General features: G+C 37.3%; 1 protein-coding gene across 3 annotated transcripts in view; it reads right to left on the bottom strand.

Moving 5' to 3' along the window:
* The window catches only part of Dnah12 (dynein axonemal heavy chain 12), a 245694-nt gene that overhangs the window by 8267 nt on the left and 219435 nt on the right, over positions 1 to 17992 (bottom strand). Inside the window, exons 1-6 of one of the 3 annotated variants that reach the window (XM_019205810.2) lie at positions 10986 to 11096; positions 5552 to 5683; positions 5311 to 5469; positions 3246 to 3491; positions 1341 to 1512; positions 396 to 939 (exon numbers count right to left, since the gene is read on the bottom strand). In XM_019205810.2, the coding sequence (XP_019061355.1) occupies positions 396 to 939; positions 1341 to 1512; positions 3246 to 3491; positions 5311 to 5469; positions 5552 to 5683; positions 10986 to 11004 (1272 nt within the window). In that variant the 5' untranslated portion in view covers positions 11005 to 11096. Of the gene's footprint in view, positions 1 to 395; positions 940 to 1340; positions 1513 to 3210; positions 3492 to 5310; positions 5470 to 5551; positions 5684 to 10985; positions 16837 to 17992 lie in introns of those variants that run through there. The other 2 variants (XM_010612728.3, XM_010612737.3) reach the window with 2 other exon arrangements.

Raw genomic sequence — 17992 nt, 5'->3', positions numbered from 1 at the left:
TGGCATTTGTTCTTTTCTTTTTTTCATTCACTGTTTAAAACTTCTTAGGTGGGCCGGGGATGTAGCTCAACAGTACAGCACTTACCTGGCATGTATAAGGTCCTGAGTTTGATCCCCAATACCAAAAACAACAAACAAACAAAAAAAACCCCACCACCTTTGCTTAGGTGTTGCTTCATTTGTGAAACTCTTATTTTCTAGGTTAAGTCACTTTTCGTCTGAATTGTTTGTATATCGTGTATATCTGTCTATCCTTGCATTTACCATGTTTATATGATACAAGTCTTTGTATTAGCCTTTCCAACCATGAGCTTCTGAAGACTGGTTTGAATCTTGCTATGGTTCCAACACTATTAATGACTGTGAAGGTAATATAGCCAATACTATGGGCTTACCATAGTATCTTTAATAACTGTAGATGTCCAGCCTTCATAAGCATAGAGATGATGAACTTTGTCCCCATGAGGACAATCAAAACATCTCTCTGTGTCGTACCCATAATTCAACAGCATCCTGAGCATGACTTCATCTTTCAGTGTGTATTGCAGTGCTGATGGGAAATGCAAAGGGTTTACTCTGCAGAAGTAGTTGACATTGGCCCCATGCCTCAGCAGAAGACTTATCAGCTCATAATTGCCCATCCTTAGAGCTATCTGCAGGCAGTTAACAGGGTCTTGATTAGGAAGAGCTCCAGCATTCAGAAGCAGTTTAACTGAAGAGAGGTCACCATTTGATACAGCGAAATACAAAGCTGACTTCCTTTGGTCATCATAGTGTTTACGAATTCTCTGATCTAGCATGAAATTCACATCAAATCCAGCCTGGATAAGAAGTTCCAGGCATTGAGGGTGTGCTCCTGCCGCTGCACAGTGAACTGGACTGATTCCACTTTGCTTAATGGCAGCAAGATCTGTAACTGGAACTAACATCTTTAGAGCTCTGCAAAAGAATTTCAGAAGTTTTTGTTAAGGTTCAGAGTTAACTTTTTTTAATGATCCTTTTATATTAACAGGATGATATTAGTATTTTGAAATCCACCCCTAACAACTATTTCCTTCCTCTAGAAATTCAGATTCCAAGTAAAATAGAATGGAACTACTATCTAGGTTAAAAACTGAAGTCATTTGAGACCCAATGCTTCCTATATAGCCTAAGGACCTGATAATAAAAGTTTTGTCTTCAGTGGCTACAGAGGATACCTGGCCTTACTTCTTCCTAGTTTATTGTGAGTTTCTTCAAAAAGGATGTAGATTGTTGAATCAGAGAAAGTATAAAGTTTCTAGAAGCTGTTGCCCCAAAAGCTATTCGTATTTCTATTTACAGTATGTAATTGAACTTACAATAAGTGGCCTCTGTCAGCTGCCACATGAATGGGCAGGTGGCCTGATATCTTGGGGATGTTGGCATCAGCTCCATACTTCAGCAAGAGAGTCACAGAATCTGGATTTCCTCCTCTAGCAGCTTCAAGCAAGATGGAAGAAGAATCAGAGGCCTGACTGTGAGCATCAGCACCTGAAGAGAAAGAGTCTCATTATGTAAAAATTATTTTCCACTGTATTACACAATTTTAAAAAAATCTGTCACCACCACCAAAAAGGAGTTATTGAGCAGCTACACTAGCAAAGCATTAAGAATCAAAAGTAAAATATGTCCCTCCTGCTCTCAGACTTAAAAAGTAGTTGAAAAAAAGGATGCCAGCAGTTTCTATAGGTATAGTAGGTGGGCTTTCAGCTTTTATAAATTGTTTGGAACTTGAAAATTCCAATACAAATTTTTTTTCTTTTTAAAATAAAAGATGGCTTTGTTTCTAGACCAGCCTACAAAAGCCTGTTTGACTCATAACATGCATTCGTATAAGACAGTACTAACAAACTGAATTACCTTAACATGCCATCTGCCAGTGATGCTGTTTTGGCGTGAATGGCATTTGTTGTGTTTTAACTTGTTCTATAAGAGAGTTTTGATGGTACGATACCGTTTGTAATTGTTTTTAAAGTTAGTAGCTGCTGACAACTAAAAAGGTGAATTATAGCACGTGTCCATTAAGTATTCTGTGAATAGTGCAGATAATGAGTGCCCGTGTAAGTTGGGCATGGTGCCATATGCTTATACCAGCAACTTGGAGCCTGAGGTAGGATCACAGATGCAGGCTAAGTCTGAGTGACTTAGTGAAGACTCCATCTCAAAATAAAAATTAAAAACGGGCTGGGATATAGTGCAATATAAATTCTTTTGGTTCAGCCCCCAAACCATTCTCTCCTTGAAAATAAAAGGTTCAGTGTTTTACTATTTTTCCTATAATTTTTTTTTTGGTACTGGGGATCAAACTCGGGTCCTTGTGCTTGTGAGGCAGGCACCGGAACCACTGAGCTAAATCCCCGGCCCTCACCTATAATTTTAGACATTTCTTAATACAACTCATTTGACATATCTTACAGACATTAACTGGAAACTAACACCCCCTATATGATAGGAGAGATTTAGATGTCTACAAGGGGTCAGGTTGTTCTTAGATAAAAGAGAACCTCCTGTCTAGAATACTGAAGCATAGGATTCTGTATTGTTAAAGAAATAAAGCCAGACATAGGAGGATGAGGAAGATTCCAACATTGGGACTTTATAAAATTTTGGTAAAAGTTTGCTTCTTTGAAAAAAAGCTGTGGATATTACATTGCTTTTTCTGACAATGCTGACAATGGAGGTCTCAAAACAAATGACAATAGTTTTCTGAACCAAGGATCCCCTCCAATTTAAACAGGGTCTAAAATGCCCACAGCTACAGGGAGGGCAGCAGGCAGCAGGGGAGGGCATGTGTCTCAGAAGTCCTGTAACTAGTACCATCTCTACCTTCTCAAGTGCAAAATAAGGTTAATACTGCCTGTTGGAATTGTACCAGGGATTGAACTGAGGTCCTTGTGCTTGCAAGGCAGGAAGCAGAACCACTGAGCTAAATCCCCAGCCCTCTAAAAAGTTTTTTTTTTTTTTATTTTAAATCAGCATGGTGAAAGAATATTAAGTAAAAAGTCACTTTCATCCTATTAATATGTGGGGAGTTAATTTCATACCCAATAAATTCAATTTATATTTTAGGCTTTTCAGTAACCAGCACGAACACACCATTTTATAAACATTTATATTGGTCTTAGGTAAAATGTTAACTTCTATTATTTTGAAGCTTTCCATCAAGAGGAGAATACTTGATTACATTACCCCTGGTGGTGTGCTGACCATATAGAAAATCTTGCCTTTCTGCAATAATAGTTCCATGATCTTGGTGTGTCCATTTTGGGCAGCAAGAGCAAGAGGAGTGAATCCATAGGAGCTCCGAGGGTCTGGGTGTGCCCCAGCACCCAGCATAAGCTTCACCATGTCCTTTCTGCCCAGCTTGGCTGCTTCGTGGAGAGCTGTCCTCCCACTGGCACATTGCAGGTTGACGTTGGCTCCATGTCTGATCAGCAGGGTGGCCGTGTCATAGGAGTCACGTACCACAGCTGGGAGATCAGAAGTAACGTAGGCGTTATGGTCAGTAGCTAGGATGTCATATTAGCTAGTGTCCCGCAGGCCTCTTGATCTCTCCCACCTTATACCTCAGAATTCGTGTTTAGGAAAGACATTGTAAAATAAGGCATGATTAAATAATGCTTTATTTCTTGGTTTTTGGTAATCCATGACCAATTATTGTCTGTTGGTTTCTTACATGGTTGAAACTAAAATTTTCACTTAGTCATCTTTATTTTCTCAAGAAAGTGAGAACTTAAATATTCAGTACCATGCTTATAACTGCTTGAAAAGAAGAAAAACCAAAAGAGCAACAGAACAGTAAATTTTAGAATGACTAAAAGATAATTTATGCATGTTTGGTGAGTGGCTGAGCCCACAGAAAAAACAAAATGTTTTTTACCTATATTCCAAAATGTACAGAAAGCCCCTTAAGGCTTATTAAGAACATGATTCTTTAGTTTAAAACAAAACAACTCAGACACACCAAATACCCAAGCTATAAAAAACCTGAGAAGACGGTACATGCTGTCACTGCTCAAGATTCACTTTGCAGGGCCAGGGATTTAGCTCAGTGCTTCCACCACCTGCCTCACAATCACAAGGACCTGAATTCAATCCCTGGTATTAAAAAAAAAAAAATACCGAATAGTTTCCCTGGTGTGAATAATCTGCAATAATACATAAGATCCTAATAAGATTACTGTCATTTAGAAATGAAAAGAAAGGAGCTAAAGGTGTAGGGAAGGTGGGATGGGTAGGGGAAGGGTAATAAGGGAAAAGAAACAAAATGTGAGATAATGAAAAGATGAAAATAAAGTGTTTGTAGATGGGGAGGGGAGGAGGGGGTGAAGGGAGGGCAGGGGTAAGGGGAAAAATGAGAATCAAGACTTGTCATGTAGAGGTACAAGATCCCAACAATGAATGTAACTGTACTGTATCCCTAAAATGTACCAATAAACTCAATTAAAGCTGAAAAAAAATTCACTTTGCACACTGATACACTGAAGTCTGAGAAAGTACCATGGAAATAGAATCATTTGACCTTCCTGATAGAAGTTGAGAGAAAAACCAGGTCTTTCCATCATCATCATTGTGACAGCTTCATAGCTTAATGTTTTATTTACGTATCTCTCTCTCACACACACACACACACACACACACACACACACACACACACAAGATAAATAGTATTATCCCTATCCTGTAGATAAGGAAATGCATGTTTAGAAAGGTTAGATCCACTCCAGAATACTTTTCACTGTACAGCACCATACTACAAAGTACTTTATAGCTTATGAGCAGCTTTCTGAGGGAAAGCGCTTCTGCTTGGTGTTTTTTTCTACAAACACAAGCCTTGGACCATCATGAGACAAACCAGGATGATATCTGAAATCACTTTTAAGCAGTGTTCTACGGCTTTTCTCTTTTTCATTTTTTTTGGTGCAGGTGGTGGAAGCACTGAGCTAAGTGGTTGCTTCTAAGTAGTTTTCAACCAATCCTTCCACTTCAGCTGTCTGCCCTTCACCCATGCACCACGACTCTGCTCCCCCACTTAGATGTCTTACCCCAGAATGGACCAGTTCTATGAAGGTACCGTGCAGAATGAGCTGCTTACTTGGACAGAGAGTGCATCAGGCCCCCTCACAGGCCAATCTATAGAAAGCTGCTCGAGGGTCAGGTTCCCGTGTCTGGTTATGTGGGACCAAAGTGACAGTGTGACAACCGTCCAAAAAGCTGCCTTTGAAATCTGTGGGCGTGGAGGAGACTCAGAGGCACAGACTCTTCTTCAGAAACAAAGTGTTTGTTTACCTGTAAGAAGAGGAGAACTGCCTTCATAATTCTTAGTATTCGGGTTGCAGCCATTGATAAGAAGAAAACTGACATTTTCTAAGAGGCAGTTGCTGACAGCCAAAAACAGTGGTGTTTCGCCATTGTGGGTAGTTTGCTCCCACACACTGGGTTTGGAAGCTGAAATAGATTCATATGACACATTGAAATACAGAAATTTAAAAATTTATTTCTGGAAGCATCAAGAAGAGAAAAAGGTTACCTTTCATGGTTATTTCTAAAATGTTCTTATTCAGTTGTACTGCGGCCTTGTGCAGAGGAATCCAGCCTATCTCATCTGCTTCATCAAAAGCAGAGTGGTGTTCAGTTAAGCGTGACAGCGCATCTTCCTCACCTATTAACGAGAAAAATGGGAGCAGATTCACTTTGGCAGGCGCACATAAAGGGACCCTACGCGGCGTTTGAATTCCACCACCAAAATTAGTGCAGGAGACAACAATTAGAGCACCACCCTTTATGAAAGTCAGATTTAATGGCACAGGAGAGACAGGAAGGCCTGCATTCAGCATTCCATACCATCCGTACCCGTGAACACCCCCCAATGGCTTGTCAAAAACCTGAAAACCAGTTCCATCCATAGAGGAAGCCAGAAACTCTTTGCTAAATTTCCCTGTCATACAGTACGCCCCCGCAAAGCCGTGGTTCAGAGTTCGTGGCCCGAGTCTCCACGATTAGATGAATCTAACTAAAAATTGTTCTTGGAAACCCCACAGTTTCTCGGAAACCTCAAATGTTCTCCGCAATTTGGGTTTGCGAGTAGCCAATCCGAGAGCATTAGTCAGTTCTCCTTGGCTGCTGCCCTGTAACTCATCTGCTGCAGAACCAGCATTCCCACACCGCAACAGGTTGCTGGGAGTCGTGTAGCCCTCTCCTGTGTTCTGGGTTTTGTTCTTCTTAAACCCAAAATGCCCTGCACTTTCTAAGGCTTTATTAATACAGTATTTTATTAAATCACATAACTGTGGGAGACAGCATTTAGGGTTTAAACTATAAAAATAAGCATTTACTCGCATTTTCCTGACCATATCTGAAACTCTTGGCTTTTCGCAATTCGAGGGTGCCCTTGAGAATTTCAGGGTTCGACTATTTTCTCCCAGTAAAGGCAACGTCAGATGCTTGAGAATTGGCTGTGAATAGTGCTCAGCATTTGGAAGAATTTCTAGCCTTTCTAAACATTAGCGGGGAAGCTGTCACTGTCACACTTTACCACAAGTTGAAGGGGAGAGGAGGAAGAGTACTTAACTGTCTCTATTGTTTCGACTATCTTCTTATATTCAGCACTCAAAGTGGAATGGAAGCTGCATAGAAAAAAATATGTGTAATTGCAAAACTGATGAAAAAACTAGGATACCTAATGTAAACTAAAAGAAAAAGGTAAAGTTAATCAGGGATGAATTCCCATATGATGCAATGGCTGAGGTTTCATACAAATACTTCTAATGGGGATGAGGGTGTAGTTCAGTGGTAGAGTGCTTGCCTGGCTCGCACAGCATCCTGGATTTGATTCCCTGTGTGTGTGTGTGGGGGGGGTGACGCACTATGGAGCCAGGATCATGTGACAGCATGGACTGCAGTTTGTTTACAATCATTGATCCTGAACTGATTCAAACCTGCCTAGGACTGAAGTAACACACAATCCCAGCAAAATTTAATGGCAACTCCTATAATATAAATGACTGTAGCAAATTTTTTCTCAAAATAGCAAATACTCAGGTGTGGATTTTAAAAAATATTCAGTCAGAATCTGTATTCAGAAAATACTGCCAGAAATTTAAATAATATTTTTATCAAAGTAATTTTAAAGCTCAATATGTGACTCATTTTAAAATGTAGTAACACCGGGGATTTTGCTCAGTGGTTCCGCCACCTGCCTAACAAACCCAAGGTCCCAGTAAAAAAAAAGTAGTAATAAGGATTGTTACCTTCTCATTTGCTTTGATTAGTCAATAAGCCAGGATGAAGAGAATGAATTCCCTCGATCTGCCCTACTCTCAGCTTGGTCAACTCAGTTCTCTTAAGCTTTCAATGCATATTTAGCATTGTATTGGTTTTCTATAGCTGCTATAAGAAATTACCACATAGTGGTTTAAAACAAAACAAATTTATTATTTCATAGTCTGTAGTTCAGAAATAGGTCTCTTGACTGAAAAAAGGTTTCTCTGGCTTTTCCTCAGGAGTATTGGGTTAAGTCCTTTCCCTATCAGCTCTCAAATTCTCTTCTACATCTACCTCCATCTTTCACTTGTAAGGAGTTTAGGATTATAGTAGGCCTGCCTGGATAATGTAAGCTAATTTTACTATTTTAAAACTAGCTGGTTAGCAGCTTTACTCCATCTGTAGCCTTTCCCATTTGCCATGTAAAGCTACATACTCACAGGTTTCAGGAAGTGCCATGGACATCTTTGGATGGGGCCATTATTCCACACGACAAAGTATACTCTAGCTTTTAAAATTCCTGAAATTTTTTTTGAGGGTCTTGCTGTGTAGTCCAGGCTGACCTCGAACTAACTATGTAGCCCAGGTTGGACTTGAACTTCCAGTGATCCTCTTGTCTGAGCCTCCAGAGTGCTGGGATTATAGGACTATGGCACCACATCTGGCTAAATCCCTGCAAATTTCTGAGGAAATCGGCAATCCTTTTTAAGTATTATATAATTCTTACAAACCTAATAAGTAAAATGAAATGTATAACTAGAGTCAATTTCAGTTTCTCTGAAATATTTCAATACTTTGTGTGTGTTTGTGCGTGGTCATGTTACTGTGGATTGAACCTACAGATTTTGTGATGAGCTACATTCACATTTATTTTTTAAAAATTTGAGACATAGTTTGCTAAATCACTAAATTGCCCAAACTAGGTTTAAGTCTGCAATCCTATTGTCCCAGCCTCGCAGAGTGGTAGGATTATAGGTGGTGTCATCATCCCCAGCTCCATACTTTTTAACTTAGTAAAATCACTTGTACCTTTCAACCTAAGATTATGAGTTCAATTACTGATTTGTATGTTAAAAAAATGTAAAGGTCAAGCTAATAAGTGCAATTTGAATACTTTAATATTTAGAGATTAGTTTAAAAATAGTTCCTCGGGTGAACATGGAAGTGTAGGAATAGTATGTGACTAAGGGTACACTCTGGAGTCAGACCGCAAGGCTCTTTCTTCACTTCTTAGATAGGTGGGTTTTAAAAGTTATTTTTTTACTTTTTTATGAGTACATATTGTAATATATAATTAAATTGGGAGTTGGGACATACACACATCAAATCTTAATCCGATTCACTTCTTTCTTCCCTCCTTTACTTCCCCTTCTGTCTCCATCCCTAAGTCCCTCTTCTTTCTCCAAAAGGTCTACCTTCCTATTATCTATCTTTTATTTTGCTCTTTAAATTATTTATACTTTGGGTTTCTCAGACAAGAGAAACCATGCAATATTTAACCTATGTCTAATATATTTCATTTGGCATTGTGGTCTCAAGCTGCATCCATTTTCCACAACTGACTCAAATTTATCCCTCTTTATGGCTCAGGAGCTCCACTGTACAAATATAGTGTTGTTTTTGTTTTTGTTTTCAGTACTGAGGATCAAACTCAGGACCTTGTGGTTGTGAGGCAGGTGCAGCACCACTGAGCTAAAGCCCCAGCCCAGTGTTTTCTTTATCCATTCATTTGTTGATAGACAAAATGGTGCTTCTAAGATTTTGCTATTGAGAATTATATAAACATGGGTATGCGTGTATCACTGTAATATAATGTCTTTAACTCTTTTGGGAAGATACCTTCAAGGAGAATAGCTGGGACAAATGGAATTTCTAGTTTTAGATTTTATTTTTGAGTAATATACATACTGATGTCCATAATGGTTGTTCTAGTTTACATTGTAGAACAAGGTAGAAGGTTTTCCTTTTCCCCATAGTCTTGCCAGCATTTGTTATTTGATTTCTTGAATATAGCCATTGTTTCTGGAGTAAGATGGAATTTCAGTGTTGTTTTAATTTGCATTTTTGTAATGCTGAACACTTTTAATGTACCCATTAGCCAATTGTACTTCCTGTTTTGAAAAGTGTCTATTCATTTCAATTGTCAATTTAAAAAAATTTTGGAGGGGTCTAATTTTTTTAGTTCTTTATATTTTCTAGATGTTAGTCCTCTGAAGAATAACTATCAAAAATTCTTTACTATTCTGCAGGTTGTTTCTTCACTTTGTTGGTTGTTTTCTTTGCTGTGTAGAAAGTTTTTAATTTGATATAGTCCCATTTGTTGAATTTTGGTACTATTTGTTGTTCAATTGAAATTCTGCTCAGAAAGTCCTTTCCCAATGTCTTTAAGAGTTTTTCCAATTTCATCTTCCAGCCAATTCAGTGTTTCTATTTTAGTGTCTAGTTCTTTGATCCATTTTGATTTTATTTTAGTACTTAGAGATATGGGATTCTGCATATGGATAGCCAGTTTTCCCTCCATTTGTCAAAGAGGCTACCTTTTTCTCAACATGTTTTTGGCCCCTCTGTCAAAAATCAGATGGCTAATGGTGCCTGGGGTGGTTCAGTTTTTAGCTTTGTGACCTTGGCTGTGTCACTTAACTTTTCTGTGCCTCAGTTTCCTTCTCTGTAAATGAGGATAGCAGTAGTTCCTACCTCATAGGGAGAAGTAATGAGAATTAGAATTTAAATGACTTAATATTTTATGGAGTGCTTAAAATAGTGTGGGACATAGTGATCCCTCTATGAGTTTGTTACATTTTTAAAAATAATATAGATTTGATACTGTACTTCATCATCTCCATACTTAATGATAAAATTTCTTGGGGTTAATCTCCATAGGCAAAACAGAAAAACAGTGGGTACTACCACCTCAGGGGACTGAGGTTGCTGATGGACTGAGGGTATTTGATTAGGTATTCCAGACCACAAGCTGTCCACACCCAGGGTGGTTCTTACACCACTGAGGAAACCATTGGTCCTCTTCAACGATAGTGGTAACAGAATTGAGTGTTCCACCTTCAGAAGGGGTTGTCTCTTGGGGTTATGTTTATATACTTCCTCCTTTTGATTTGAGTAGGTAAAAAATTGGACTCCATCTTTACCTACCTCACTAAGATAACGTTCCATGCATCACAGTTGGATTTTATGCATTTCTCGAGCTCCATAGACAGGATATATTACGGTTCTTCTCTACTCTTTTATAGGCTTCATTTATTTCTTCCTTATGATTTCCAGTCTATCTCTTCACTTAGATTTACTTCTAAATTCCTTCAACTATTTTTTACTGATTAACTAGATTGTGAATTCTTTCCAAGTTTTTCCAGTTTGGTCAGAGATCATATCTTATATATATTTAAATGACAGCTTTTGGCTGGGGCTGGAGCTCAGGGGTAGAGTGCTTGCCCAGCATGCACTAGGCCAGTGATAGCAAAACTTTTTGAGCTTTCAGTAATAACAAACACCCTGCTGCAGCATGTGTGCCATGTTCACCACTACTGCTAGACCCTGGGTTCAATTACCAGCACAGGAAAAAACAAAACAAAACAAAACTTACATTCTGACTGGCCCTTCTCCTGTTTTGTCACAACACCTAGAGTTAGGATAATAACTAGTCTTATTGTTGAACACTTAATAGTAATCAAGAGAAAGCCACGACCTACCTGCTATCCTCAGGTACATGTGTTCTCAGCTTGTAGACATCCTGTAAACTTTGTTGAATGATGAGCTGGGTGTCAAAGTCGTCATCTGTGTTATCATCACTGGTGTAGTTATCCATGTAAACCTGTACAGGTTTACTTTAAAGACAAAATTAATTAAAAATATTTTCTAGTTATATAAAGATTATCAACTGCTTAAAATTATAAATGAAATTTAGGAAACTAGAAAGTTGCTAGAATTGATAAATGAAGAAAATGTTAAAATTTAGAAAAACAAAATACTTATTTTTAAAACGTTTCCATAAACTTAAAACAGTTTTCTGTACTGTGACTGGTGAGAAACCATTTACTTAAAAGCTTATTCAAGAAAATACCCTGTCATATATGACTTAGGTCAATGCCACTAGAACATTGAAACTGTTCATATTAATCCATTTTAGACTTGGCTCATGAGTTTTTCTCAGTGACTATAGCACTTACTCAAAACAACACCTTTCCTACACAGTGTTAGGCTGAAAATAATAAGCACGTTATAGAATAAATGTATTCCCTTAATACAACACACAATAGGAATAAAAGGACAAAAAAGGATGTATTTTATTAGGTGATATCTAAATGGTTTAAAAGGACATTATAGTTTTAGTATAGAATAGATTTGATCATATACCAAAGATTTTTTTACCTTCTGGTATATCCTGTAGGACAGCACTGAAGTTTTCACTGTCAAAGATTGGCACATGTAAGCCTTTGAGTTTTCATTTATATTTAGGATCCACTCCCCTGCAGTGACTATTATAAATAGCTTTACTATAAATACTCGATCATAAGATGGTCTGGCATATTATCCTTGTTTTTTACATGTGGTTTAGCTCTGTTTGGAAACATGATCTTTTTTCTTCACTGCTGGACTCCTCAAATTTAAATAAACATCTTATTCCTAGAATAACAAGTATTTGCAGGGGATTTCCCATGCACACAAGCCATGCACCAGAATTAATTTTGAAATGACTGTCCCAATGGTTCAGATTCAATGGGTAGCTGTTACCTATTTTTTTTTTTTAGTTTACAGAACTGCAGGCTTAAGCATCCTTGGAATCCTAAGGAAGGAATTAATTCTACACAATATAATACAATTTTGATTAAAATAGGTTAATAGGTGCATACTAAGTGATAAAATATCAACTACTAAAGAATATAAAGGGACAATTTGATGTTTCAGATTAAATACAAAACATAATGCTACTGCAGGTGTAGAAGTTAGGAGTGCCTGCCAGCCATCTTCCTGCCTTTGTATGTCAGCTTCACTACTTTTTCTTTTCCTAATCATAGGGATACTATGAGAAATAGGACTAATAAAACATTGGGTTACAACAATCCAACCCATACTTTTCTACTATAAATTTCTACTTTGGCATAATAGCTGGCTGTGCATCTCAGTAGCTGCACCTCAGAGATACAGGAAGCAGTCTTCGTGTTTACCCAACAGCAAGGTGTGATCAACAGCAAGGTGTGTGCACCAGTGCAAAGTGTCAAACTAAGATTATATCCACATAATGCTCCACCTAACAGGTTTTACAAATGCTTACCTGAGCACCACAGAGGGTAAAATACACCCACACCTCTCTTTCGTTATGGAAACATGTATTTTACTGTAATGGAATGTGGGTGTAACTCATGGTAGCTGCACTTGGGGAAAGAAAAACCCCATCTGTGCATTCACCCACTTGGCAGAAACAGGTGAGGTTTTTATGTTTTTTGTTTTGTACTGGGGATTGAACGTGGGTCCTTGTGCTTGCAAGGCAGGCAGCAGAACCACTGAGCTAAATCCCCAGCCCAGCAACACATGAGTTTTATCTATGAAATGCTCATTGGTAAATTTCTGTGCATTTAGGATTTGTATTTAAAAAGTTTTCTTTTTTCTGGTAGAAGTAGCCTGATTCAGGAAAATGGCACATGATGAACGAGATTTGAAAGTTTTGGAGGAGGTTGAAAACGAATCATCAGATCATTTATGCATGGATGATGAAGATGATAATGACTGAAGTTGGCCATGTAAGCCAAAGTTCCTGCAACAGTGAAGTGGAGCAAGAATCAACTGATACAGTCACAGGGAATGCAGACCTCCTTGATTCAGCCGATGAAGAAAATAGCATGTGAGTACACATTTGACTAGTAAAAATGGTACAAAATGGTCATGCAAACAAATGGAATAAGCCAATGTTAATACTAAGTCTGAAAAAATAGTGAAAATATTGGCATGGGTGAAACCTGTTAGACAGAATGCTAGCACTGCCATTCAATGTAGGAAATTGTAACAGATGAAATGCTACAAGATGTCTGAAATACACAAATATTGAAATATAAGTAAAATGTTCTGTATGCCCCTTTGGCCATACTCAGAAATGTATTTATTATGACACCTCATTAGCTGAACTGTAAGCATTCATAAGTCTGCTGTACTTAGCAGGGCTTTCTCATGGTAATCTCAGGAACATAAAAGACTTAAGGAAAACCATGAATGTCGACTTGAGGTTTGTAGGACAATGACACTAAGGAAATTTGATTTCCTTCAAAATTGCCTGAGGTTTAATGGTAAAACCAACTGCCAAGAGGGCTGGGATTTAGCTTAGTGATTCTGCCACAAAAGTGCAAGGTCCCATGTTTGTTTGATCCCAGTACAAACAAAAACAAAAAAACCCAAATGCCAAGAAAAAGGACTGATAATCTAGCTGCTATCTGGTCATTGTGTGACAGATTTGCGAGTAATTGCTAAGCAATTTATATGCTATTTGAATACTTGACGATTGATGAACATCTTGTAGCATTTTATAGCCATTGCAGTGTCAGGTAATACATGCCAAAAAAACCTTCAAAATATGGCATAAAAATTTATGCCTTTATAGATGTGAAGACTAATTATGCTTTCAATTTAGAAATTTACCCAGCAACTCAGCCACCAGGTCCTTATTCATATAGTAATAAACCAAACGACCCCCCTCAAGTACCAGGGATCAAATGCAGGAACTTGCACTTGCCAGGCAGGCACAGCACAAGTGAGCTACACTCCTGGCTCCCCCAAATGATGTTATGAACAGACTTTTTGCTGCTATCTCTCAAACTAATTGGAATATGACATTTGACAATTGGCTTATCACTTTACAATTAATGTTACATTTGCTAACAAAGCATAGGTTGACCAGTGTAGGAATTGTAAACAAGAACAGAGCAGAAATAACAAATGAAATGTTGCAATTTCAAAACAGAGAATTGCATAGTACAATTTTTGAATTTCAGAAATGTAACATTGGCCTCATATGTGGCAAAGAAAAACAAATTGGTACTGCTGTCAACATTACTCCCTGATGAAAATATCGATAGGGAGACCTTGACAAAACAGAAGTCAGAGATGGAAACTTTCTAAAACAAAATCAAAGGTGGAATAGATGTTGTTGATGAATTGTGCAGCAACTATAATGTCACTCAAAACACAAAGCACTGGCCAATGTTTGTGTTTTACTCAATCCTAAACATGAGTGGTATGGTTTGATAGCTTACAAAGAAAATAACAAGTACAAAATACTATTGAGAAATTTTCTTAGAGAATTGGTACTGGAACTCATAAAAGATCATTTACAGCAGAGGAAAAACAAAATGTTTCTTCCCAAGATACTATGCAAAAAAAAAAAAATGTGGAGTACACAGGTGAGCTTACACAGGTGAGCTGACACAGGCAGATGCAGCATCACAAACACCGATGACAACAGGAAAATCTTGTGCCCTGCAAAACATATGAGCTATCAGTGTAAATGATACTTATGTATGGAACATGCAGTTTTCATGTGTGATGACTGCCTTCGGCATGACAGTTGAAGCAAAGATTATTTCTGTGGTAGACTTGTTTGTGTTTACACTGTAGTTCACATAGGTTTTTATTTCTGATGTTATCTTTTAGGTTTTGTAAGCAAGTAAACAGCTGATGTGAAAATATTGGTCTAAGCACTCATTTCATATTTGATATTTTATGCTACTGCTATCTTATTTTCCTACTAAGTGCACATTGTACAATATAGTATGAAGCTTTTGACAAAACAGGAAAAGAGGTAACAAGAATAGCCTGTCACATAGGAAAAGAAAGCTAAGCAATGTGCTTTCAATATAAGTAAGATGTGTGCACGGAACATGTAATTGTCATGTATGAAGACTGCCTTGGGTGTGACAATAGAAGCAAAGATTATTTTTGTTGTAGACTTTTGTTTTCATTGTAGTTCATATAGGAATTTATTTCTGATGTTATCATTTAGGTTTTGTTAGTAAGTACACAACTGATGTGAAAATGTTTATTCTAAATGCACGATACCTATTAAGAATTTAATACTTTTATTGATATTTATGTTCCCATTAACTACACATTGTATAATATAATAAGAATCTCTTGATAAAACAGCAAGACCAGTGAGATGTCAAGTATACCCTACACAAAGGCCAGGAAAGCAAAACACATGTGCTGCCAGTATAAGCGATACACGTGAATAGAACAGGTTGCTGTAATGTGTGAGGACTGTTAGGTGTGATAACTGAAATAAAGATTTTTTTGTAGAGTTCTTTTGGTATTTCATTATAATTCATATAGTAATTTCTGTTATTTTTCATTTTATTTTACCTCCCCACCCCAGTACTAGGATTGAACTTAGGACCTTGCACTTGCCAGGCAGGCATGGCACTACTGAGGCACATCCCTGGCCCTTCTGTTGTTGTTGTTGTTGTTTTGGTACCAGGGATTGAACTTGGGTCCATGTGCTTGCAAGGTAGGCAGCGGAACCACTGAGCTAAATCCCCAGTCCCCTTCTGTTGTTTTTCCGACTTTGTACACCAAAAAAACAGTTGATATTGAAAGTTTTGGTGCTTTTTTATGAGAACTCAATAAATATTAAAAATTCAATACTTTATTTTTTGATATTTTTCCTGTTAAGTACCCATTTTTAATGTAATAAAACTCATAAATGTAATAAAATAATAAAATAATGTAATAAATCCCACAAATTAATTCATCAATAGAAATACTCTAATTAATAAATGTGCCTTTATGACAAATTGTTTTAATATTTTCCTCATTTTAAATTTCATTATGTATATAAAATGTTCATGTCCTATAACTTCAGGTAGGAACAGAAAGTCAAATACTACTGAAATTTAAGAAATGGTTTAACATTAGTGAAAAATAATTTTCTAGTGGTAGTTAAATTTTATCCATTTGATCCTTTCTTTTTCCTTTCTGGTATCAGGGATCAAACTCAGGATCTTGCATTTGTTAGGCAGGCATGGTGCCACTGAGCTGAGCTAAATCCCCAACCTACTCCCCAATCTGTTTTTTACATACGCATCAAACTAAAACTAAATAAAAGCTTCAGATTCCTTTCTACATGCTTCAGAGTAACACTTCTTTTCACACAGTCTTCCACTGGTGTCTGACTCTGATCTTAAAAGTCTGGTTAGAAGGCCATATTTCCATCAAGAGAGGTGTACTGGGGAGGAGACCAAAGAATACAAAGACCTTTCACAAAGACCATTTAGAAGAATGACATCGATTTATCTGGTTTTATATATTTTTTAGGTAAGCAGAAACAGTATTTTAAAACTTTCAGATGTTTTGTAATTTGTCCAGTCTAGTCATCCAGCTGACAAAGCAGAGCAACACCACGCTTGATCCAGTGCTGAATGGGTAGGTCTGTTTTTAGCAACATTGCAATGACAAAGTTAGTAGAATGTCCTGTAGTAGAAAGAGTTCCTTTACGTTCACTTGTCTTGTAGAGTGGACAGACATAGACATCTGACTTCATAATCTGGGATTTATGTGCTTGCAAAAAAGAGAAATATGCTTATTTAGTAAAGAGAAAACAGTCACTGGTACTAAAAGCACAATTGTTATCTTGTAAAAAATGTAAGATTTTATGATATTTGAAGTTTTTTTTACAGTTGGTATAGTATTATTATATGATTCATGTAATAAATGATTCTAGGTCTAGAAGTCCTGAATAAATTTTAAAGTTCTGATCAGTTAGCAGGCATGAAAAGACTCAAAGGATTTGGGAAGCAAGGAATAAGAGGAGATAAGGCAGAGAAAAAAACAGTATGAGTAGCGAGAAAGATTCAAGAGCAGTAACATTATTAGAGCATTCATAGAAGAAATCCATAAGGGAAAGGGAAAAAATATGAGAAAATGTAAAAATGGAATTAAAGTGTTTGTAGGTGGGGAGGGGAGAAGGGCGTGAAGGGAGAGCGGGGACAAGGGGAAAAAATGAGAACCAAGACCTGGCATGTAAAGGTACAAGATCCCAGTAATGAATGTAACTGTACTGTCTACCTAGAGTGTACCAATAAATTCAATTTAAATTTTAAAAAAAGAAGCTAAAAGTATGTCTTGGCCGGGTGTGGTGGTACACACACACCTGTAATCCCAGCACTTGGAAGGCTGAGGCAGGAGGATCACTGTGAGTTCAAGACCAGCCTGGGCTACACAGTGAGTTCCAGGTCAGTCTCAACTACACAGCAAGACCCTGTCTCAAAAAACCAAAAAAAAAAAAAAAAAAAAAAAAAAAAAAAAAAGTATGTCTTTAGCATGTTACTAAGAAACACATTAACAAATGCTTTTTGCCAACTCAAAATAAAAATTTATGCTCAATTTCTGAAAAGCCAGATATGAAGTATTATTAGTAATCTTTTAAACTAAGGCCACATTTCTCAAAATTGAAACACATTAATAAAGGAGATATTTGATAGATTGGGTGGTGATTCTTGGGTAATTTGTAAATGTTTTTTATTGCTTTTTAAGAATAAGAAAATTATAGCTGGGCATGGTGGCACATGCCTATAATCCCAGTACTTGGGAGGCTGAGGCAAGAGGATTGCTGTGAGTTTGAGACCAGCCTGAACTACATAGTGAGTTTCAGGTCAGTCCAAACTACATAGTGAGACCCTGTCTCAAAAAAACCAAAAAAAAACCAAAAAAAAAA

Source organism: Fukomys damarensis, unplaced genomic scaffold (assembly GCF_012274545.1).
Source record: "Fukomys damarensis isolate Sample0158 unplaced genomic scaffold, DMR_v1.0_HiC HiC_scaffold_28, whole genome shotgun sequence".
NCBI lineage: Eukaryota > Metazoa > Chordata > Mammalia > Rodentia > Bathyergidae > Fukomys > Fukomys damarensis.
The sequence above is the reverse complement of the archived record's forward strand: the minus strand, read 5'-3'. Positions and strand labels throughout refer to the sequence as shown.